Source organism: Schistocerca nitens, chromosome 4 (assembly GCF_023898315.1).
Source record: "Schistocerca nitens isolate TAMUIC-IGC-003100 chromosome 4, iqSchNite1.1, whole genome shotgun sequence".
Classification (NCBI taxonomy): Eukaryota; Metazoa; Arthropoda; class Insecta; order Orthoptera; family Acrididae; genus Schistocerca; species Schistocerca nitens.
Window position 1 is genome coordinate 204,797,529 of NC_064617.1, and position 23,824 is coordinate 204,821,352.

General features: G+C 44.0%; 1 protein-coding gene across 1 annotated transcript in view; it reads right to left on the bottom strand.

Moving 5' to 3' along the window:
* Nucleotides 1–14,193, bottom strand: part of LOC126252818 (uncharacterized) — a 75,911-nt gene extending 61,718 nt beyond the window's left edge. The window contains exons 1-2 of the mRNA XM_049953760.1: nucleotides 13,985–14,193; nucleotides 3,426–3,586 (exon numbers count right to left, since the gene is read on the bottom strand). Of these exons, the coding sequence (XP_049809717.1) occupies nucleotides 3,426–3,586; nucleotides 13,985–14,043 (220 nt within the window). The 5' untranslated portion in view covers nucleotides 14,044–14,193. The remainder of the gene's footprint in view (nucleotides 1–3,425; nucleotides 3,587–13,984) is intronic.
* Nucleotides 14,194–23,824: the final 9,631 nt, after the last annotated feature.

Genomic DNA, 23,824 nt, shown 5'->3' on the forward strand with positions numbered 1-23,824 from the left:
TCTTCCCTTGCGGAAGGACAAATGTGTGTTTTTTGCTCGTGATTTGCCATACCTGGGACATGTAATCAATGCCCAAGGCATACATTCCAGTCCCACGCACCTTCGTGCCATACAAGACTTGTCTTCGCCGCAGAATTTGAAGCAGCTACAGAGTGTGCTGGGAAAAATAAATTACTATAACAGATATGTGCCACATACCTCTTCCATTTCAGCTACGCTTCATCGCTTACGCCGTAAAGGTGTTCCGTTCGTCTGGACGACGGAATGCGAACGCGCCTTTCGACAGTTGAAATCGGCGTTGCTTTCCAATACTTGCCTTATGCCATTCGATCCCCAGAAGCCCCTTTTGTTGATGGTGGATGCATCGGATTTTGGGATCGGTTCTGTGCTTGCGCACAAAGATGGCTCGCACGATCGCCCTATAGCCTTTGCGCCCAAATTGCTCTTGTCTGCGCAAAGAAATTATTCACAGATTGAGAAAGAAGCATTGGCTCTCGTATTTGGTGTTACAAAGTTTCATGATTTCTTGTATGGTCGTCACTTTACCATCATCACAGACCACAAACCTTTGACATCGCTTTTTCATCCGAACAAGCCTGTACCTCCACGTACAGCGCAGAAATTCATTCGCTGGTCTAATTTCCTCTCGCAGTACCGCTACGATATCTTGTATCGGTCCACTGCTAAGCACGGAAACGCCGATGTTTTGTCCCGTTTGCCTGTTGCTGAGGATAGAGCATTCAATTCCTCCGAACTTGCTTGCCTGTTCATTGATTCAGAAACCGATGATGTGGTCGAATCGTTTCCGATTGATTTTCGTCGTGTAGCTACAGCCACAGCTGCCAACCCTGTCCTTGCTACCGTTTTGCGTTTTGTTGCTACGCAATGGCCCTTGTCAAAGTCACGGATCGGGGATCTGTTGGTTCGCTGATTTTTTGCTCACCAGGAGAGACGTTTTGTACGATGTGGTGTTTTGCTGTTGCGTTCTGATAATGATCAGTCCACGGTCGTGGTACCACGTTCGTTACAGTCCTCTGTCTTACAGTTTCTCCACCAATGTCATTGGGGTATAGTGAGAACGAAACAACTTGCTCGTCAGCAATATACTTGGTTCGGAATCAATGCCGCGATCACGAATATGTGCTCTTCTTGCATGGTGTGTGCCGAACAACAATCAGTACCACCGCGGAAATTCTTTGCATGGCCAAAAGCCACTTCACATTGGCAACACTTACACATCGATTTTGCTGGTCCATTCTGGAATGCTCGATGGTTGGTTGTGGTAGATTCATTCAGTAATTTTCCTTTTGTTGTCCGGATGCCTTCCACGACGTCATCTGCCACCATCCAAGCGTTCTCTGCTATCTTTTGCATTGAAGGTCTTCCACAGACTATTGTTTTTGACAATGGCCCACAATTCATGTCCGCAGAATTTCAGTCATTCTGCAAGGCCAATGGTATTCAACATCTGACATCCGCGCTGTTTTCGCCACAGTCAAACGGTACCGCTGAATGATTGGTCAGGACGTTCAAGTCACAGATGTTGAAGTTGAAAGAGTCGCATTCTGGGAAGGACGCGTTATTGCTCTTTTTGTCCTCAAATCGCTCTCAGCCCCGAGATGGTCGCTCGCCAGCTGAGTTGCTCCACGGTCGCCATCATTGAACCTTGATGTCTTTGCTACATCCGCCGCATCAGGTTCTTGTGCAGCGGCAGACACCTGCTTTTGCTCCAGGCGATGTTGTCCGCTATCGCCACTATTGAGGTTCACGGCGTTGGCTCGAAGGGCGCACTCTTCACTGCCTCGGCCGCGCTATGTACCTGGTTTTGGGGGCCTCTGGTGGGGTGCATTGGTATCTCAATCAGCTGCGCCTTTGTCGTCGCACGGGATCTGCCACTCCCCATCTGCTTTCAGCAACGGTACCGTACGGCCAGCGCCCTGGGGACCCATCTACTTGCTCACCTCAGCCCCAGGTGTTACCGACGCTGCCTTCCATTTTGCCCCATGGCAACGCGCCACAGCCGCCGCCAGTTCTCCCGCCGGCGACGCCCGCAGTGGACGCTTCGCTGCAGCCGCCGGGCGCCTCCCTGGGTTACGCGCCGCCGATAGCTTCCTGTGACCAGTTGTCCTCCGACATGGAACTCTTGCCCACTCCGGACCATATGTCGTCTTCGCCCGTCGGGTGCCCCGACCCGATGGAGGTCGACCCTTCGGTCCCTCCTGTCTCTCTGCGGGCGCATACACCGCATGTTGGCGTGCACCCTGGAGCAGGTTTTCAGGCGTTTCCTAGCTCCCCGCGGTCAGAATGGCAGGGTGCAGGTGGCACAGCCTCGCCTGTTGTTAGGCTCCCCACCTCGTCGCATACGTCAACATGGGGTCCTCCCCCACGGCGGGCGGAAGCCTTATGCCACAACCGTACGCCAATTCGCGGGGGAGGAACGTGGTGTCACCGCCAGACACCACACTTGCTTTAAATCGGCCGTGGTCTGTTAGTATACGTCGGACCCGCGTGTCGCCACTATCAGTGATTGCAGACCGAGCGCCGCCACACGGCAGGTCTAGAGAGACTTCCTAGCACTCGCCCCAGCTGTACAACCGACTTTGCTAGCGATGGTTCACTGACAAAATACGCTCTCATTTGCCGAGACGATAGTTTAGCATAGCCTTCAGCAACGTTATTTGCTACGACCTAGCAAGGCGCCATGTTCAGTTACTATTTATATTGTGAATCATGTACCGTCAAGAGCGACATTCACCATTAATGGATTAAAGTTAAGTATTCCACCAGCTACGTCCGTTTTTCTAAATTCTAATTTCCTTGTCCTGTTCCAGACCTCACGCCAGCCTGCGTGAACTAAAACGCGTGCCTTTCGGCCTCCTCTAGTAACACGGTGTTGGCTCTCCTGCCAACCACAACAGTTTCACAAGAAACACGCGGTCTTCGATAGAACAGCGATACATTGTCACTAAACTCTGAACTCTGTGCTCCATCCACAGCAGAGCGCGGAAACACAATGTTGCGTCAAACGATGTTGCAGAGTGCAGTGTTGCCACGTCAAACGTCACAAATTTCCCGGTGCGTTTTCGGTGGAATTACTACACATGTTTGTGGGGCTCTTTCGAGTGGGATACCCTGTAGGAACAGTCCGAATATTGTGCGCTATATTTCAAAAGTCAGTTAAAGCCAAAGTACAGAAAGGATGTGCTGTTTTGCGTGGATTTGAAACTGTAGTAAAACTTTTGTATTGTACGCCTAAAAATGGCTACACAGTTGAATGTGTGCAACAGTGAAAAAGACAGAACAAAAGCATATTCTCATCCGACACAAGACAGCCATTGTGGCAGATTATCATTATGGAAAGTTGTTTGCTAGCTTGAGCAGATTGTCAATGAGTACGTTGCTTTGTTCATCGACTTGATACTCACTCAAGGGCGAGACGCTGCGTTTTGTGGACGGCATGCGCAGTTCTGCCACGGGGTCCATAGCTGCGGAGTCGGCTCGCAACTGGCGGCGGACGTCTCGCAGCCACGCCCACTGCTCCTCGCTGTTGCTGAAGTCTCCACTCGTCGTACTTTCTGTCAGAGGACTGCACACATGGGATCATGAGCGGTCAATTTAGTGAATGAATCTTTGGTGATAAATTTTGAGCGATGACAGCAAAGCAAACACAAAAGAGAAAGACAGGACAGGAATTACTGGCCGAAGAAATCACGTTTGTGGCTTCTTCTGACACTTCTTGGTACAACGATTTCCTATTTAAGGTTAAAAAGTAAGCAAACTGCGTTTATAGCAGTTTCCTGAAAATCTTGTAAAACATAGCAGTGATTTCATATAGTTGAATTGGCATAGTCAAGAAAAAATTTACTTCTTTCGCCTGAATTTCTCATGGCTGGTTTACTAAAAAAGACTACAGAAAAAAATTTATGTTGCAGAAAGAGTGGGAAAAGCAATAAAGAAGGTGGCAAAAAGTATACTTGCACATTGCGAACGGTCTATCCGCTGAGAGGCCCTAGCCACATGGATTACAGCTCCATTGATTACATTGTTTTCTATTAGTGTCTATTGTGTGCTGAATCATGGGCAAACCCCAGGAACAGTCTTTAAGTCAAGAAACTCAGTTGCAGGCCCAGCATATCCAAAAGATCATAACAGCAATGATACAACTGCTACAATTCCAAACCAATTTATTGGCGTCACTTGTGGCAGTTCAAGCAGCGCCACAACACTACAATTACCCGGCCATTCGATGCACAGCAGGAAGACTGCTTCGAATACCACTCTAGCTCGACGCCCTCTTCATTGCACATCATATTCAAGGTATGGACGAAAACTGTCTTTTTTTGACAACGGTATACACTTTTTCCCTCCGCCCGCCCCGAAAGCATAGAACTATGAGGTCTTGATTCCTGCATTAGATACACTACTGGCCATTAAAATTGCTACACCACGAAGATGACGTGCTACAGACGCGAAATTTAACCGACAGGAAGAAGATGCTGTGATATGCAAATGAATAGCTTTTTAGAGCATTCACACAAGGTTGGCGCCGGTGGCGACACCTACAACGTTCTGACATGAGGAAAGTTTCCAACCGATTTCTCATACAAAAACAGCAGTTGACCGGCGTTGCCTGGTGAAACGTTGCTGTGATACCTCGTGTAAGGAGGAGAAATGCGTATCATCACGTTTCCGACTTTGATAAAGGTCGGATTGTAGCCTATCGCGATTGCGGTTTATCGTATCGCGACATTGCTGCTCGGTTCATCGTATCGCGACATTGTTGCTCGCGTTGGTCGAGATCCAATGACTGTTAGCAGAATATGGAATCAGTGGGTTCAGGAGGGTAATACGGAATGCGGTGCTGGATCCCAATGGCCTCGTATCACTAGCAGTCGAGATGACAGACATCTTATCCGCATGGCTGTGGTGCAGGCATGCACATTCAAATACAGAAATTTGTAAACAGGCAGAATACGGCGCTGCGGTCGGCAATGCCTGTTTAAGACAAGTGCCTAACGCAGTTGTTAGATCGGTTACTGCTGCTACAATGGTAGGTTATCAAGATTTAAGTGAGTTAGAACGTGGTGTTATAGTCGACACAGGAGCGATAGGACACAGCAACTCCGAGGTAGCGATGGAATGGGGATTTTTCCGTACGACCATTTCACGAGTGTACCGTGAATATCAGTAATCTGCTAAAACATCAAATCTCCGACATCGCTGCTGCCGGAAAAAGATCCTGCAAAAACGGGACCAACAACGACTAAAGATAATCGTTCAACGTGACAGAAGTGCAACCCTTCCGCAAAATGCTGCAAATTTCAATGTTGGGCCATCAACAAGTGTCAGCGTGCGAACAATTCAAGGAAACATCTTCGATATGGGCTTTCGGAGCCGAAGGACCACTCGTGTGCCCTTGATGACTGCACGACAAAAAGCTTTGAGCGTCGCCTGGGCCCGTCATCACAGACATTGGACTGTTGATGACTGGAAACATGTTGCCTGGTCCGACGAGTCTCGTTTCGAATTATATCGAACGGATGGACGTGTACGGACATGGAGACAACCTCACGAATCCATGGACCCTGAATGTCAGGAGGGGCCTTTTGAAGTTGGTGGACGCTCTTTAAAGTGTGGGGCGTGTGCAGTTGAAGTGATATGGGACCGCTGATACCTCTAGATACGACTCCGAGGGGTGACACGTACGTAAGCATCCTGTCTAATCACCTGCATCCATTCATGTCCATTGTACATTCCGACGGACTTGGGCAATTGCAGCAGGACAATCCGACACCCCACACGTCCATAATTGCTACTGTGTGGCTCTATGAACACTCTTTTGAGTTTAAACACTTCCACTGGCCACCAAATTCCCCAGACATGAACATTATTGAGCATATTTGAGATGCCTTGCAACGCGCTGTTCAGTAGAGATCTCCACCCCCTCATACTCTTACGGATTTATGGTCAGCCCTGTAGGATGCATGGTGTCAGTTTCTTCCAGCACGACTTCAGACATTAGTCAAGTCCACCCCATGTCGTGTTGCCGTACTTCCGCTCGTTCGCGGGGCCCTACACGGTATTAGGTAGGTGTACCAGTTTCTTTGGCTCTTCAGTATATGTTCATCCAGAATGCACACGCAACTGGTCTGTTTCACTATGGAGCATTGGTAGATCACAAATTTTGTAATTTATTATTCTGGACTACTCTACCATACAACACTAGACTACATAACATTACACTACTGTACTTAGTATCAGACCCAAGCTGGATATCTCATTTGTCTGGATGGTTAGTGTCCCCGGTGTGCTGCTGTGCAACTCAGGTGCCACCCAAGGTATAGAGATTGGGAGATGGTTGCCAGGGTCCTAGGCAGTCCTTTGTGGTCCTCCGTGGGTCTCATCTCCTCACTACTTCCAGAAGGTTGTCGTAGGTGGTTGTTCTGCGGTGACACGTCTTGTTATCATGATGTATGGCCACTCCTTGGTTGTCTCTCAGCCATGTAGCATTGCAATTCATAAACTGATGTTTTAGCTGTCAGCGAGTTCAGCTTATGTCACAGTTCCTCGTTCCTTATTATACTGTAGACGTATTACCAAATCAGTTCCTGTCCTGGTCTGTAACATCTTGTCTAACGCCACTTTCCGAGACAATGTGACGTCGGGTGCCGCTTGCTCCACATTCTCAAGTGTGGTGTACGCTGGCGTGCTTTTAGTAAGTGGCTGGGATATGGACGATGTTCCGACAGATAGCTTGTAGCTCCACAAGGACAGTAGGACGACATCTGGAGCACCAAGTACTGTCTGCATGACGACCATCGTTGCGACTTTCCGTGACGCACAGGGATAGGCACGCCGACAATTGAGCGCCCAACAACAACAATAATGGAGGCAGAAGTAGCAACTACGTCGTCTTTCCAGACAAATCCCTTTCTGCGTACAGCACCACAATGGACATATTCGTGTGCGGAGGTTTCAAAAAACATCTGGTGTGATGGCATGGGTCCCATTAGTTATTTCCCAATTCCTACTTGTTCATGTAATTGCGACTGCCTTCGCTGGTTTTGGGAGCCAGTGCCCTGTCGCCCCAGTAAAAAAACAAAGATTTTCGTAATCCCTGATCTATCCTCCTCCTTGATTAAATTGAGTTCACCGTGCCTTGAGTTTATGCGCATGCCCTTCTACACTCTAAGAAAGAAAAAAAAAAAAGACGCACCATTAAGAAATATCCGAATGGGACCGAAGTGGGTAGATGTGATGTTCCTGTACAGACAAACAAATGATTACAATATCAGATAAATTGTATGATTTACACAAGAGAAGGGCTTCAGAAACGGAAATGTTAATAACGGCCGGCTGGTGTGGCCGAGCGGTTCTAGGCGCTTCAGTCTGGCAACGCACGACCGCTACGATCGCAGGTTCGAATCCTGCCTCGGGCATGGATGTGTGTGATGTCCTTAGGTTACTTAGGTTTCAGTAGCACAGTGTTAGTAGTAGGATTACAGGAACTTTTTTGTGCGCACTCTAATTAATCCAAACTTGTCTTCAAGGTCCCTAAGCGAGCTACATATATGGGTTTGTAGTATATCCTTAATTGGGTAGGTGGGTTAGGAAACTTTAAAAGGGAATTGGGTAGGATGAAGTTAGTCAAATACGGATTGTGCAAGAACAGGTCTAATGAATGAGAAAATAGGAATGCCGATAAGCTACTATGAGCAGCATCGTGAAAGCCTTATCGTAGTCAAGATGGACAAAAAGCCATTACTCACCACCGTAGTACAAGATTATATGCCAACTAGCTCTGCAGATGATGAGATCAATGAAATTATTTAGACAGTTAAATGATAGGAAAATTTAATACTGATGGGTGATTGGAATTCATTAGTAGGAAAAGGAAGAGAAGGAAAACTAGTCAGAGAATACGGACTGGGGGCAATGAATGAAAGAGAAAGCCACTTGGTACAATTTTGCACAGAGGAGAATGTAATCAGTGCTAATATTTGGTTCAAGACTCATGAAAGAAGGTTTTGTATGTCGTATCCTGTAGTGCTGTGTGGGTTCTAAAGGAAGGCAGAAAGAAAGAATGAAAGGCGCAACTACATTTATATAAAAGGCGTTTACTTAACTCAATGAGTTACCGAACATAATGAAGTCAAATCCAAAGTGTAATTTCACGAATCCCAGTGCATATCCGAGTCCATTATACTGTTGCCGCTTACGGAGAGAGGCTGTGTAGCTGCAGGCATTGTCCACCATAGCCTGAGGTGGCCTCTTACCTATATTTATGGCTGCCTGTTGTGGCAGTGCTCATAACGCCTGGTGCCAACCTCAGAACTATGAACAGACACATTTGCTAGTCGCCGACGCTTCCGCATACGGTAATGGTGAAGTGCTCTCCCATAGAGTTGGATCTAAGGACAAACAGATTGCTTTTGCATCCAAGCTTTGACCAAGGGTTAGTGCAATGAATGACGGGATGGTGGCAGAGAAACTGGTCATGGGGTGCACAACCTCATCCAGGAACGGAATGTCTTCATGAACTGGCGACGACGCAACGGCGAATGGTGGGGTTGGACACATGGAGAAAAGTGGCAGGGTGGAAAGGACCAGATCTCCATAGCACGGGCTGCTGACTCTGCGATGATGCCGACAGTGCCACGTCGATGTACATAAGCTCCCCTTCAAACACCAGCGATGTGGGACTCAAGGGAGGCGAAGGTAGCAGGGGCTGCGATATCCCATATGGTTCCATCTCTGAAACGGCGAAATCTGTGGTAGTATTACACAGCCAACAGGAGCGAAGCTGATCCATCCTGACGCTACTTGTGCATTCTGGAGGAATCCTGTACAAGATAAAGAGAGCAGCTCAAGAACTGAATGATGTCGTCCCTTTAGCCGGCCGGAGTGACCGTGCGGTTCTAGGCGCTACAGTCTGGAACCGAGCGACCACTCGGTCGCAGGTTCGAATCCTGACTCGGGCATGGATGTGTGTGATGTCCTTAGGTTAGTTATGTTTAATTAGTTCTAAGTTCTAGGCGACTGATGACCTCAGAAGTTAAGTCGCATAGTGCTCAGAGTAATTTTTTTGTCGTCCCTTTCCTAGCGTCTGTTTTCGTCAAAGTCACTAAAAATACATGTTCATTGACATTAAATTTAGTATGATGTAGAGGAAGAACCTACTTTGATGCATCCACCAGATGCAGCAGTGTTCTGTTTGGCATCCATGCAATAGTTCCATAGGCGACTTTAGTGACTAGTCATTTGTCACCAAGTAAAACGCACTTCCATAAAGATACTGGTGGAATTTTATCATGTCATAGTCAATCGCAAGTGCTTCCTTCTCTAACTGAAAATAATTGCACTGAACCTTGGTCAAAGCTTAGGTGCAAATGCAACCTGTTTATCCACAGATCCAACTCTTTGCGAAAGCAATTCACCAATCCCGCTTGCAGAAGTGTCCACTAATAACATGACTGGCTTAACGGGAACAGAATGCATTAAACAATTATCACTTGAAAAAGCTTCCTTCAGTTACTGAAAAGCAGTTTGACACTCCCGAGACAACACAAAGGAACATTTTTCCTGCGTAATCTGTGAAATGGGGCCACAATTTGCGCTGCGTTCAGAATGAAATGAATGTAGTGAGTGAGTTTTCTTAGGATAGCTTGAAGTTCATATATGTTGCGAGGTTCTAGGAGGTCACTAATTGCAGTTAAATGAAACTGTGAAGGATGGATGCCCTGAACTTTGACGACATGCCCTAAGTACTCGATTTCAGTTTGAAAAAAAGAACACATGTCTTTGTTGTACTTGAGACCAACAGCAGAGAGAACTTGAAATAAACTTCTCAGATTAAATGGTTCAAATGGCTCTGAGCACTATGGGACTTAACTGCTGAGGTCATCAGTCCCATAGAAGTTAGAGCTACTTAAACCTAACTAACCTAAGGACATCACACACATCCATGCCCGAGGCAGGATTCGAACCTGCGACCGTAGCGGTCGCGCGGCTCCAGACTGTAGCGCCTAGAGCCGCTCGGCCACTCTGGCTTCTCAGATTAGAGAGATGTTCCTCAGGGTTGTTTGGGGGAAGAGACCAAACAGCGAGATCATCGGTCTCATCGGATTAGGGAAGGACGGGAAAGGAAGTCGGCCGTGCTCTTTCAGAGGAACCATCCCGGCATTTGCCTGGAGCGATTTAGGTTCAAATGGTTCAAATGACTCTGAGCACTATGGGACTCAACTGCTGAGGTCATTAGTCCCCTAGAACTTAGAACTAGTTAAACCTAAGGACACCACACACATCCATGCCCGAGGCAGGATTCGAACCTGCGACCGTAGCGGTCTCGGGGTTCTAGACTGCAGCGCCAGAACCGCGCGGCCACTTCGGCCGGCAGCGATTTAGGGAAATCACGGAAAACCTAAATCAGGGTGGCCGGACGCGGGATTGAACCGTCGTCCTTCCGAATGCGAGTCCAGTGTGCTAACCATTGCGCCACCTCGCTCGGTGATGTTCCTCAGGAGTACAACCCGACACCACAATATCATCCAAATATTTTGCGTGTGAAAGCATTGTAGTAGTCAGCTGTTCAGGTAGTGGTTGGCGCTGAAGCACTGGCAAATGCCAAACGTAAAAACTTGAATAATCCTATATACTGACAATAAAAACTTTCTGAGACTACTCGTCCATTAGAATCTGTAAACAGGCACTCCGTAAATCTGTTTTAGAGGAGAAGTGACCTGCTCCTAGCTTGCCCATCAGTTCGTCAGGCTGGGCTAACGGAAGTGAGTCAATCTCTGTTTGAAGTTCACCTTTGACTTGAAATCAGCACAGAGTCTTAATTCGCCAGACGGTTTTCTGATGAGTACAATACGAGATGCACACACACTTTCCGCTACTGCAGTGATTACGCCTTTGTCCTGTCAGTTTAACAATTGCTGTGCCACTTCATCTCCACTGCTTGAGGGACGGGCCTTGCCCGACGAAAAGGCTTGCGGATTTTCCTTCATTGTAATCATATCTAAGAGATGGTTGCCTTGCCTAGGGCGTCCTCAAAAAGTTCACTACGTTATGCCCAAAGTTTTGAAACGCTGTCTTGTGGCACAGAAGAATTCACAGAAAGTACATTGTCCTGAATTTGCAACCCAAATCAATACCAATAAATGTATTCATTGATAATAATATTAAGGGTATGTATGGTATTGGTGGCCGTGAGGCCCCTCGCGGGGCACAAGTTCTTTAATGCCACTACGGCGACTTGCGAGTGCATGATGATGAAATGATGATGAAAGACACACAACACCCAGTCATCTCGAAGCAGAGAAAATCCCTGACCCCGCCGAGAATCGAGAACGCTACCGCAAGACCACGAGCCGCGGACTATTCACTGATGCTTTAACACAACACTGTAAATGAATCTGTTTTTGTAACTTTACGGAAAGTGGCAGGCAGGCTACAAACGCCAGGAACTGGGGTATCATGAATGTTATAAGCTGAGGGCTATGTTGCGACTTGTACAATTTAGACTTTCGTAACAATTCATATGTGCGTCTGATTAAAATTGTCACTGAAGCTCCCATATCTAACTGCACGAACACGTTGCGATCAGAAGTCTGCAAAGTGACACAGTTTGCTTGCTTGCCGCTTAGTCGGAGAAGAGATCTGAGACTTCTGCGACAGTGATTTTAACACCGACGTGGCACCATGATTAGCGCTACATGGGTTTGAAAGTATGACATTGATATTCATAGGCCGACATTTCGGGTGAGGAACAGATCGTTTGTGCGACTTCCTCTTTTGCAAACACAATGACTGTACTTGTGTTGTCGCAGTGGAAACACTTTGCGTCATGGGAGCGGCATGCCTGCCATTTGGGAGACGTGAAGCACTGAGGGCAAGATTTAACCCGTGAGAAGGCGCGTTATGAGCATTTCTCTCACACGAAAATTAATTTCAATAATCGTAGATGTTATTAACACGATAGCGCGGCGGGCGTCTCGGTACCTTCCTAAGCATTCATCCCCTCCCCGTGCACCACACTTTCGCGTCACTCAGTGTGCCTGCGACCTCGCAGTGAATCGGTTGTGCCACCGCGCCGTAACGGCATTTTGCTCATCGCGCGCCCATCCGTATAAGTATTTTTTTCTTGTTATGTAAATGTTTATTTCTTGCTTTATTACATTTTAACAATCCGAAGGTAATTTTATTTTTAGTAATTATGTTCTCTATTATATACTGCTTACAATAATCAGTATGGATGACCGACAAGCAAAACAAATAGTACTTGCATGGCTGGAAGACCCTGATTTGGACGAAGAATGTATATTGGATACGGATGATACAGACGACAATCGTGTAGACAACCCTGAAAGCAACTGCTCCGACATTGATAGTCCCCATCAGACAGATACGGAACAATCTGCGAATGAAGCAAAGAGGTAGGATACCATTTTATACCGGAAAAGATGGGTCTGCAAAATGGCTTGTACACAAACCCATAAGTAATATACGCACTAAGCTGCTGCCAGCCCGCCCCATTCGGGGTGAATCGAAACTCAATAAAGGAAATAAAGGAATAACCAATAAACCCGCAAGGTGTCGAAAGTTAGGATGTTCACATGCTTACACAGCAGCCGCCACTGGCAATGACGATGTGGCTTAGTTCCCTTGGCTACCAGGTCACCTGACCTAACGCCTTGTGACGTGTTATTTTGGAGACGTTTACGTAAACCCATTGCCAGAAGCAATGGAACAGCTCAGAGAACGCATTGATGCTACTGTGCTGACCATTGGTAGGATGTAGCTTCGTAACGTATGGGATGAACTCTACTTTCACTTGGACGTGTGACCAGAGGGGGGTACTCACAGAACATTTGTAGGTCGCAGCTAGTAAACTTGGTGAGTTTACAGTTGTATTCGTACATCAATCGTATTTGTACATGTAGTAATACGGAAAATATAGTGCTTTGAAAACGAATGAATCCTTTATAGTACCCCCATATAAAAATCCTTAGGAGGAACCATACCCGTGAACAAAACTAGAGAGAAAAGAAATGAAGCAATTTACGTGTTGATAAACGACAGGAAAAGTAGTAATAGAGTCTCTCTAAAAAAATTTGTATTGCAATATGCTCTGTCTGGTGTAATAGTATGAAAGTGATACTGTATATTTCACTGTTAATTGAGTCATTTATAAATATGTGGGAGTGACAAGTTGATAGTCGACAGGACACGGAAACATTCTCTGTGTGTAGGGGAAATTTCACTACATAAAGGAAAACGCCTGCGTGGATTTTATACTGGGAATAATCACTTTTATTGTACCGCACAAACACAATACATACATACGTTTACGCGGGAAACGAACACTACTGCTTCCTCCAAAGAGCCTCACTCGCAAAGAGAATGTTTCCGTGTCCTGTCGACTACCGATTTGTCACTCCCACAAACATAAAATCTAACCTTTATTGCACGAGTGCAGAATGTTTCCTGTTGATGTTTAGGTGAAAACATGTCGCTCCTGATTATTAATTCCACCGTAACAGTATACTAGACAGGCTTTTCATCAAATGATTTGCATAGATTATAAAATCAACAGTGATGTCAGATGTTTGGTCATACGTTCAGGCCACCACAGTGTATTCTCAACATTATTTAAGTTTTTGCAGTTTTTGGTTAAGAAGTATATTCCAAGTGAACAGTAAACTGAGGTGAATCTACTATGAAAAGTATCAATCGGACAGGACTGTCTCAGTCATCAATATGGCTAAAATTAACGAAGTAATTACCAGTGACATTACATCCTGGTATATTAGAATAAAGCCCATGGATATACGACGACAGTCGGATCAGTGATATGCTACATCGTTACTCAATTTGTCCCATAAGCTTCGTAAGCTACATTTCTTTCTGCTCAAGTGGTTTGCTTTTGTAACTTGTGTTTCTCTTTAACAGTACATGTTATGTTATCCTGTAGTTTGCTTACCTTAAGTTAAACTCATGTGTGCTGCGAGCCTCCATGGTGTCGTCCTCCATGTCTACCATGTAGAAAGAACCTCACACTACGCAAGACGGTGATGAACAGCAGTTGTGACAAATTCAGTTCACAATCTCTTGTTATACTAACGACGCAGTATCTCTGCATCAAACAGCTGAAAACAGTTATCTTTCCCTAGAGTTATCTGCACAGTCTAATACATACATGGAGGTATAAGGAGGGGAGATGGCACTATGGCCGTCTGCTGTACGTCTGTTTGAAGCCGGTGGGCCGCCATGTTTGATTGGTCAAAACAGTGACAGAGCTCTTGTTAGAATTGCGTGTTCTTCATATTTAACGTTATGTCTGCAAAATAATTTCAGATGATGAGTGTTACAATGTTTACATGCATAACACAACGTCAGAATAGCTTTTTCAGGTGTTTTCGTTTTGTTTTTAATGCGTTTTTGCCCCAGCAATACAACTGATTTGGTCTCGTTAACTTAAGTGTTTCTTTTGGATACGAACTTCGAATGATGAAAAATAACAGTGTACAAAGCTCTTTTCAAACTCAAATCACCTTTTACTGTATTTGTGTCGATGTAAACTGAAAGCAGAACCCGAAAGCTATGCTAGTTTACATACCGGATGATATTTCTTACTCGTTTACACACTTATACAAAATTTCATTTGTAAATACAAACATCGTTTGTGCTTTGTCAAGAAAAATAAGCATATGAACCCACAGAGCCCTACGAGCTTCATTGATCGGAAATCTGAAATAAAATAAGAAGAAAACAGTTTCACAAAACGTAAACAAGGCCGCACATCTCACGAATATAAACGACAATATTTTACGAACGGGGCCACTTACGCATGGAACGTGATTCCTTTTAACTTGGTAGCACTATTCCAACGGTTAGTACACCCGTAAACAACGCAAACCGGCATTTTAAAATGAAAAAACCTTCAGCAGCTCTAGACAGTAGCACAACCGGACACGAGTCTTCTGACCAAACTGCAATGGCGGAGCTCGGTTTCTGTCGGCTTCAAGTTTGTGACGTCATGGCATCTCCCCTCCTTATACCTCCATGAATACATATCATGATACATACACACTCTGGTGCGAAAGTTGCTACCGTCTGACTGCCGGAGCGAAACGAGTGCTCCAAGCAGTGAGAAAGCAGTCATATGCGTCGTAAGCATAATGTTAGTTTTTTAATTATTTTCTACTTGATTGACGATATAGTCGATATATTTTTGCATTCTATGAGCCAGTAAATTATCAAGAGATATGAATTATAACGAAACACATGTAAAAACAACCGAATCACACTTATTCAATGACGAAAGCTACAACTTATTTGTGATGAAATATTTTCAGATACGTGTATGTTTGCAGGCTACTGTGCTGAAAGCAAGAGAATAATTTCATGCAGGACAAGCATATATTTATGTTTGTTGTTATTATTGTAGGCACTTTCCTTGACACTTAACATTTTTATTCGCCCATTTTTACACTTCAGTCGACTTCCTAATACACTAATATTTTTGTAAATGTAATTAGTTTTGCTTCAAAAGCGAATGTGTTGAAGACTCTTGCCGTTTGTGGCTCAGATTTAGCAACAAGCGTTGAGTTGGTTTCTTCTGTGTTAGAAAAGAGTTTAATTGTTTTTGACAATTTATTATCAAATCTGTGTGTTTTTTCGTAAGCTACAAGTGTGATGGCTTATCCATTACGTTAAATAATGTAGGTATTGCATTCCACATAGGTTTCCTATGTTCCACATTCACTGATATAGCTCAGAGTGTAGAGAGAGAAACTCCACTTTGTTGGGAAGATGTACGACGTCTTTCTGCAAAAGATCACGTCTTCTGTTAATTAGCACTTTTTTGTCATTAAAGGAAAACGACATTACTCAGTAAATTTCTGTACGTCAGAAGAGATTCCTAAATAAACTTCCTGTAATGCGCCGTTTCGTATCTCCGAGGGTCCTTATGGCGCTAAACAAACACAAATGTGGAGTAATTCTTTAGTAATTGTAGATTTTTATGGCACTACATACATTCCCTATTGTAAGAATTATGTTAAAAATCAATACATATTAGTAATTTCACTCGTTCGATATCGCTTCCAGGAGTGTCGCTTGCTGCGCTGCTATCGCTGGGAGTAAACGAGACGAAATATCGCGACCGTTAGACTGTGCTAACTGATATGAAACGTAGCCTCAAAGATAACTATCTTAGTATGAGTTTTATTTTTCGCTTTTGATCTGAGATCTTTGCCGCCGTTTACTGTTCAAATAGTCGAAAGCGACAATGATGCCCTTTGAAGTTACGTATGACTGAATAACACCGGAAAACGATTTTGTTTCTGTTGGTCTTCTACAGAAGCACTTAGCCATGAATAAGGCGAAAAATTATCGACACTTCAGAACTTATCAGTAGCAGCGAAAACAACTACGAACTTCATATGCATTTGCTATCTTATTTCCGAGGCTATCTTGTTTGAGACGACAAACTAATTTTAAGTTCTTATATGTGAGCATTCTGCGTTGTGGATTCGAGTTTCTATGTCTTTATTTTTTATTTATCAGGCTCCATAGGAGCATGCGAGCATAAACTACTTTTTCATGCAACAAATCAGTACATAGTTTACAGAATGCTGATTAAAAATTAATAGAAAGGAATTAAAGAACAAAACAAAATACGAAAAAAATTGTGAGGGAGTATACAAATAAATAACACATTAAGGAGACAAGTTGCGGGGACTCCTATACAGCGTAGGAGCGCGACACAAGGAAACACTTCAAATTGGATGCGAATGCTTGAAATTTATCACTCTTTTTTTTTTCTGCTGGACACTTACTGAAATTAAAACCCGATGAGTAGTGCATACATTTGTACAATGTTCCAGGAAGTGCTAGCCAATTGCTTATCGTTTTTCCGTTTGGTGTTTACAGGATGGATATTCTGAATGAGTCAGTATTGTCGACACAAACCTCATGAAGGAATATTTATACAGAGGTGGCAGAGTTAGAATTCAGAGACTTTTTAATAACGACATATGGAAAGTTCACGAACTGACACCGCTGATCAGCCTGACCCCCATTTTGTAGGCAGCGAATATTCCTGGTGAATGCACAGAGTGGTTCTAAAGTGTAACACCACACGAGATAACAAAGTGACAGTAAGCAAGGTAAAAAAGCAAAATGAAGTGATACAATTTCGGAGACTTTACTGGTCTCATACAGATATAATTTTATGTATACAGACTGGAGTGGTGAGTGACAATTTCTACCAAGGACAGGAATCGAACATAGGTCTCCTGTTTATTATGCAGGTGCGTTAGTCACTAGGCCACCTTGGCGGAGCGGTTCACACAGCACCAATTACCCTGGCATGCCTCTCTCCTTGACCCAGATTATCACTGCCGCCCCAGCCTAAATTCCCCCTTACACACGGACAGAATTGCCGTTTGTGGCTCAGATTTAGCAACAAGCGTGGAGTTGGTTTCTTCTGTGTTGGAAAAGAGTTTAATTGCTTTTGACAATTTATGATCACATCTGTGTGTTTTTTTCGTAAGCTACAGGTGTGGTGGCTTATCCATTACGTTAAATAATGTAGGTATTGCATTCCACATAGGTTTTCTATGTTCCACATTCACTGATATAGCTCAGAGTGTAGAGAAAGAAACTCCACTATGTTGGGAAGATGTACGACGTCTTTCTGCAAAAGATCACGTCTTCTGTTAATTAGCACTTTTTTGTCATTAAAGGAAAACGACATTACTCAGTAAATTTGTTCTGAAGTAGCACCTCAGCATCGAACGTAAATGGGGGATCCAGCCTGAAATCTAGGTGCAGTTTCACAATTTCAGAGACTTTACAGGTCTCATACAAATAAGATTTTATGTGTATACACTGAAGTGGCGAGTGAAAATTTATAACAATGGCGGGAATCGAACTTGGGTCTCCAGAACAGAGCCTCGGCAGTTCTCTGCGTCTGTAAGGGGGAATTTAAAGTAGACTGGGGCGGCAGTGAGAATTTGGTTCGAGGAGGGAGGCGTGCCATTGTACTCCGTGCAGTTGTGTGAACCGCTGTGCCGAAGTGGTTTATTGGCTAACGCACCTGCCTGGTAAACACGACACCCGCATTCGATTCCCGGCCTTGGTAAAAAATTTCCCTCGCCGCTTCATTCTATACAAAATAAAAGTAAAATGTCTTCAACTTTCAGTGTTTTTAAGTGTAATCTACACGGTGTTTGGTTCAACTTGAGACAATATCTCGAAAACGGTGCATCAAACGAGAAAGGTTCGGGATGAAAAGTTAATACATTACTGGTCATTAAAATTACTACACCAAGAGTATGTCATGCTACAGACGCGAAATTTAACCGACAGGAAGAAGATGCTGGGATATGCAAATCATTAGCTTTACAGAGCATTCACACAAGGTTGGCGCCGGTGGCGACACCTACAACGTGCTGACATGAGGAAAGTTTCCAACCGATTTCTCATATACAAGCAGTAGTTAACCGGCGTTGCCCGGTGAAACGTTGTTGTGATGCCTCGTGTAAGGAGGAGAAATGCGTACTATCACGTTTCCGACTTTTATAAAGGTCGGATTGTAGCCTATCGCGATTGCGGTTTATCGTATCGCGACATTGCTGCTCGCGTTGGTCGAGATCCAGTGACTGTTAGCAGAATATGGAATCGGTGGGTTCAGGAGGGTAATATGGAACGCCATGCTGGCCTCGTATCACTAGCAGTCAAGATGACAGGCATTTTATCCGTATGGCTGTAACGGATCGTGCAGCCACGTCTCGATCCCTGACTCAACAGATGGGGACGTTTTCAAGACAACAACCATCTGCACGAACAGTTAGACAACGTTTGCAGCAGCATGGACTATCAGCTCGGAGACCATGGCTGCGGTTACCCTTGACGCTGCATCACAGACAGGAGCGCCTGCGATGGTGTACTCAACGACAAACCTGGGTGCACGAATGGCGAAACGTCATTTTTTTCGATGACTCCAGGTTCTGTTTACAGCATCATGATGGTCGCATCCGTGTTTGGCGACATCGCAGTGAACGCACATTGGAAGCGCGTATTCGTCATCGCCATACTGGCGTATCACCTGGCATGATGGTATGGGGTGCCATTGGTTACACGTCTCGGTCACCTCTTGTTCGCACTGACGGCACTTTGAACAGTGGACGTTACATTTCAGATGTGTTACTACCCGTGGCTCTACCCTTCATTCGATTCCTGCGAAACCCTACATTTCAGCAGGATAATGCACGACCGAGTGTTGCTGGCCCTGTACGGGCCTTTCTGGCTACAGAAAATGTTCGGCTGCCGCCCTGGCCAGCACATTCTCCAGATCTCTCACCAACTGAAAACGTCTGGTCAATGGTGGCCGAGCAACTGACTCGTCACAATACGCCAGTCACTACTCTTGATGAACTGTGGTATCGTGTTTAAACTGCATGGGCAGCTGTACCTGTACACGCCATCCAAGCTCTGTTTGCCACAATGCCCAGGCGTATCAAGGTCGTTATTATGGCCCAGGTCGTTATTATGGCCAGAGGTGGTTGTTCTGGGTACTGATTTCTCAGGATCTGTGTACCCAAATTGCGTGAAAATGTAATCACATGTCAGTTCTAGAATAATATATTTGTCCAATGAATACCCGTTTATCATCTGCATTTCTTCTTGGTGTAGCAATTTTAATGTCCAGTAGTGACATGTGGCTAGACATTAACATTTCTGGCAAGTAAGCTAATTGTATGGTAACGTAGTTTTCTGTTCCCTACAGGGTTGATTGTGGTGAGTCCCCAAACCACCGGAATGCTTGATTTCGATGGTCGACCTCGAACCCCAACTGATTTCGGTGTGCGTTTCCATCCAACCGCTATAGACCAGGCGCATAATGGAGCGCAGACGACAAATGTCAGGGAAGGGTAGCACAGATCAGGGTTTTGTGACTCATGTTTGTAAATGCAACAGTGCAAATTGAGACACAGGGCAGAGCAGGTCAGCAGTGTCTGCTTCCGCCTTGACTGCGCAGTGTCCGAAACAAAGATTACTGCATGAGCGCCATGCAGCTGACGGGCAGTCACAGATCATGTGCTCTCGCTGAGTGGGCGCGATAGTGAGAACTGCTTACCAGTATGTGCACACACTTCGTAGCAAAGTACTTCCTTCGCTGCGCTGCCCTGCCATCCCCTTCGATGACTGTGTTCCAGAGTGAGCCACGCCTAATTCTCGCGCAGGCCGTTACGCGACTACCGGCGGAATACAAACTGCAGCCCTTGCAGTAAGGTAAAATGTCTAACGTAAAATGTCTAATGTAAAGGGACACTTCATTAAAAATTTCCATAAAGCAACATAAACAATCATATCCAGGTTTCATCAAGTGTAACAGTTCTTTTCAGAAATTTTTCTCCTGTTCAACGACGTTTAAGCAATTCTTCTGCCATTATTTCGCGACCTGCTTTCCGATCTTCACTCAGATCTTGTGGAACCCATCTAGCAGCAACATTTCTCACCTTTAACTTTACAGTTATGACTCTGGAAACTGAGGGACGGACATTCTGTCCTCATGTGCAATTCCCTCAGGTTTTTCGTCGATTCTCTCTCAAAATATCATTAACAATAACCTGGGAGGTGTAGTTCGCTGATCAAGCAACCGTAATGGTTAAGCACGTGTAGTGTGTAGGACTTTTCAAATGAACTTCGTATAAAACTAATCTGGAAATTCAGCTGGCAAGGGTATGACGGTTGCTCTTTTTATTACTAATACTACTTCTGGGCTCCAGTGATGGCGGCTCTATTATGACAGGAAAAGAAGGAAGGCTTACCAACAAAAATTTGTCTTCGGTACCCAAAAATAATGTTTGCACACCGTTCTTCTCGCCAACTCAATTGGTTGTGCCTGACTTAAGTGGTTTAACTATTTCCGGAATGTAGTAGAAAAAAGTCATAAACAAGTTGTTTCAAGAAATTTTGACCAAAAGAGCTATAATATCGAATATTTAATTGCTGTTTGGAATTCGATGGGCACAAAAACGTAAAAGAATTGAACTGCTTGCAGATAATTTTACAAAAGTTGTGAACCAACTAGAGAATTTCTCTCAGGATGCAAAAGCTAAATCAAAACATACGGCTTATCAGTTGTACAAATGGTTCAAATGGCTCTGAGCACTATGGGACTTAACAGCTAAGGTCATCAGTCCCCTAGAACTCAGAACTACTTAAACCTAACTAACCTAAGGACATCACACACATCCATGCCCGAGGCAGGATTCGAACCTGCGACCGTAGCAGTCTCGCGGTTCCAGACTGACGCGCCTAGAACCGCACGGCCACACCGGCCTGCCTCAGTTGTACAATACTTGCACTTACTCCAAAGCAATTGTTTCTGTTGCTAGAATCAATATGTCTGACTTCGCAGCCACTTGAACTGGACTTCGTAAAAGTACATACCCATGTACAAAAATATTAACAAATATTCAGGAGTAACACAGAGAACATTAAGTATGAATATTTCAAGATATACTGTAGCTGCTGACAAAAGTTCTGATGAAATACAAATGTATTTTTCAATAGTATTACAAGTTAAGAAGCAAATTCACGGATAAAATCTAATCTAATGTTATAAACAATCAATCATCATCACTCCAGATATATATTCTTTTAATTTTTTCTTTGTAATGCCGATATTCAGATACATGTAACAACTTTTAGTTTATTTACATTTCATCCTTATCACAAATACCAAAATATTTATTATATTGATAATTTCTTACCCGAAGCAACAATGTAATATGATTTCTGGATGGTAAAGGCACAATACCTACAAATCTACCAACCACCGATATTATTAACAGACATACAATGTTTTTGCCCGCCACAAAATAGGCTCAATTATTTTCTTTTACAGTTCCTGCAATTACAATCAGAGTTGAACGAGCTTTCAGTAATCTATTGATTAATATAAATAAAATATATTACTTTATTATGCACTTTATTGTTTTTCTTTTTCATGCAGAATATACTTCTTCGAGGACAAATGTATGTCTCAAAATGAGGACACACCATTTTTTTAAGCTATCATTGGGATAAATGCGGCGTGCAACTTCTGTCAAGTTCGAAAATATCTCATCTCTAAGAGCCCCTTTTTGAACTTGACGTCGTGGTAGAGTGACACCTCTCAGCACGCTGATATAAAGTTCAGAATTCTATAATTTACTGGTTTGGATGCACTGTGTGAATAAAACAGTGGAGTTGAAGACTGTCTTCGTTCAATCCTACACTATTATTAGTCAGTTCCATCTGCCATACGAATGTCGTTTTTGGAGGTTTCTCACATTTGCGCAGTCTAATTCTGGGCCTGGGTAAACGCACTCAAGCAACACAAAGATGTAGCTTCCAACATATATTTGTTGAACTTCATTTACACAAGTCAAAGTTAAAAAATAGAAGACATGAAACAATGCAATATATCTGATATCCATTAACATAAACAGGCGTGATATTCGTCAGCAGAGATACGGACGACAGCGAAATTGAATGCATTTTAGCTTTTGGGGAAGGTTAGTCAAATCATATTTTTGTTGAACCCATGACAATTTTTTCATATTGCACATTTTGCTTTCGCTATCAACCTTATGTTACAGGTGTAAGAATAAGAATATTTTTGTGAATATTTTAATGTTTTATTTCCTACGTTTTTTGTCATTTTGCTGGATACATAGCAGGTTTAATCAAATAATGATGTGTATAATTTCGGTTCATCAACTTGACAATGTATCACACCCATAATCAATTACATTTAGTTTGAAGATAATTGTGAAATTATTGTTGTCTTTTAAGGTGGAAAATAATTTAGCTGAAAAATATTGAGTGAATAAGCAACAAATCGTTGGTGTACAGTAAATTTTCTGTGCCTCTTGTAAAATCAAGTTCTTGTCGCATGACACATCTCCAATGTCACTAACATAGTTACATAAAAAATGAATATTTCAGAGTCTTGACGTCCCCGTTCCCTACTCCATCCCCATTTGATGAATAACAGCGGATGCCCATGCTCACAATAGTTTCGTCTGATATATGGACAATTACGTAGCTATAGGACTCCAACGTCCACAGAATATGTAATATGTTATTAGCTTTACAAGTAATGTGTGTGACGAAAACTTTCAACAGCGAAAGTGCAGAAAACTTCCGCAGTTATTTACTCACTTATTTCAAAAGGCAAATAAGAAAGAGGGATATAGATTTAAATGAAAGGAGCAAAGAAAACGAGACACACCTACCCGGAAGAGACAAAGAACGATTATTACAGCATGCTTCAGATGGACCTGAGGAACTGGTCTGAATTGCTTTGAATGGGAAAAAATTGATTTGTTCTTGTCACTGCGCTTCGTGAAAGAGTCAAACTGAGACTTAACTTGCTAAAACGTTAAAGGTACGACATAGTCTTTCAAGTAAGTTCACATGTTTCTACTAGCTCTGTCGTCAACAACAGTTATGTTTTCTGCAGGAAATGTGAATGAACATGAATGAGATTTTCACTCTGCAGCGGAGTGTGCGCTGATATGAAACTTCCTGGCAGATTAAAACTGTGTGCCCGACCGAGACTCGAACTCGTGACCTTTGCCTTTCGCGGGCAAGTGCTCTACCATCTGAGCTACCGAAGCACGACTCACGCCCGGCCTTCACAGCTTTACTTCTGCCAGTACCTCGTCTCCTACCTTCCAAACTTAACAGAAGCTCTCCTGCGAAAGGCAAAGGTCCCGAGTTCGAGTCTCGGTCGGGCACACAGTTTTAATCTGCCAGG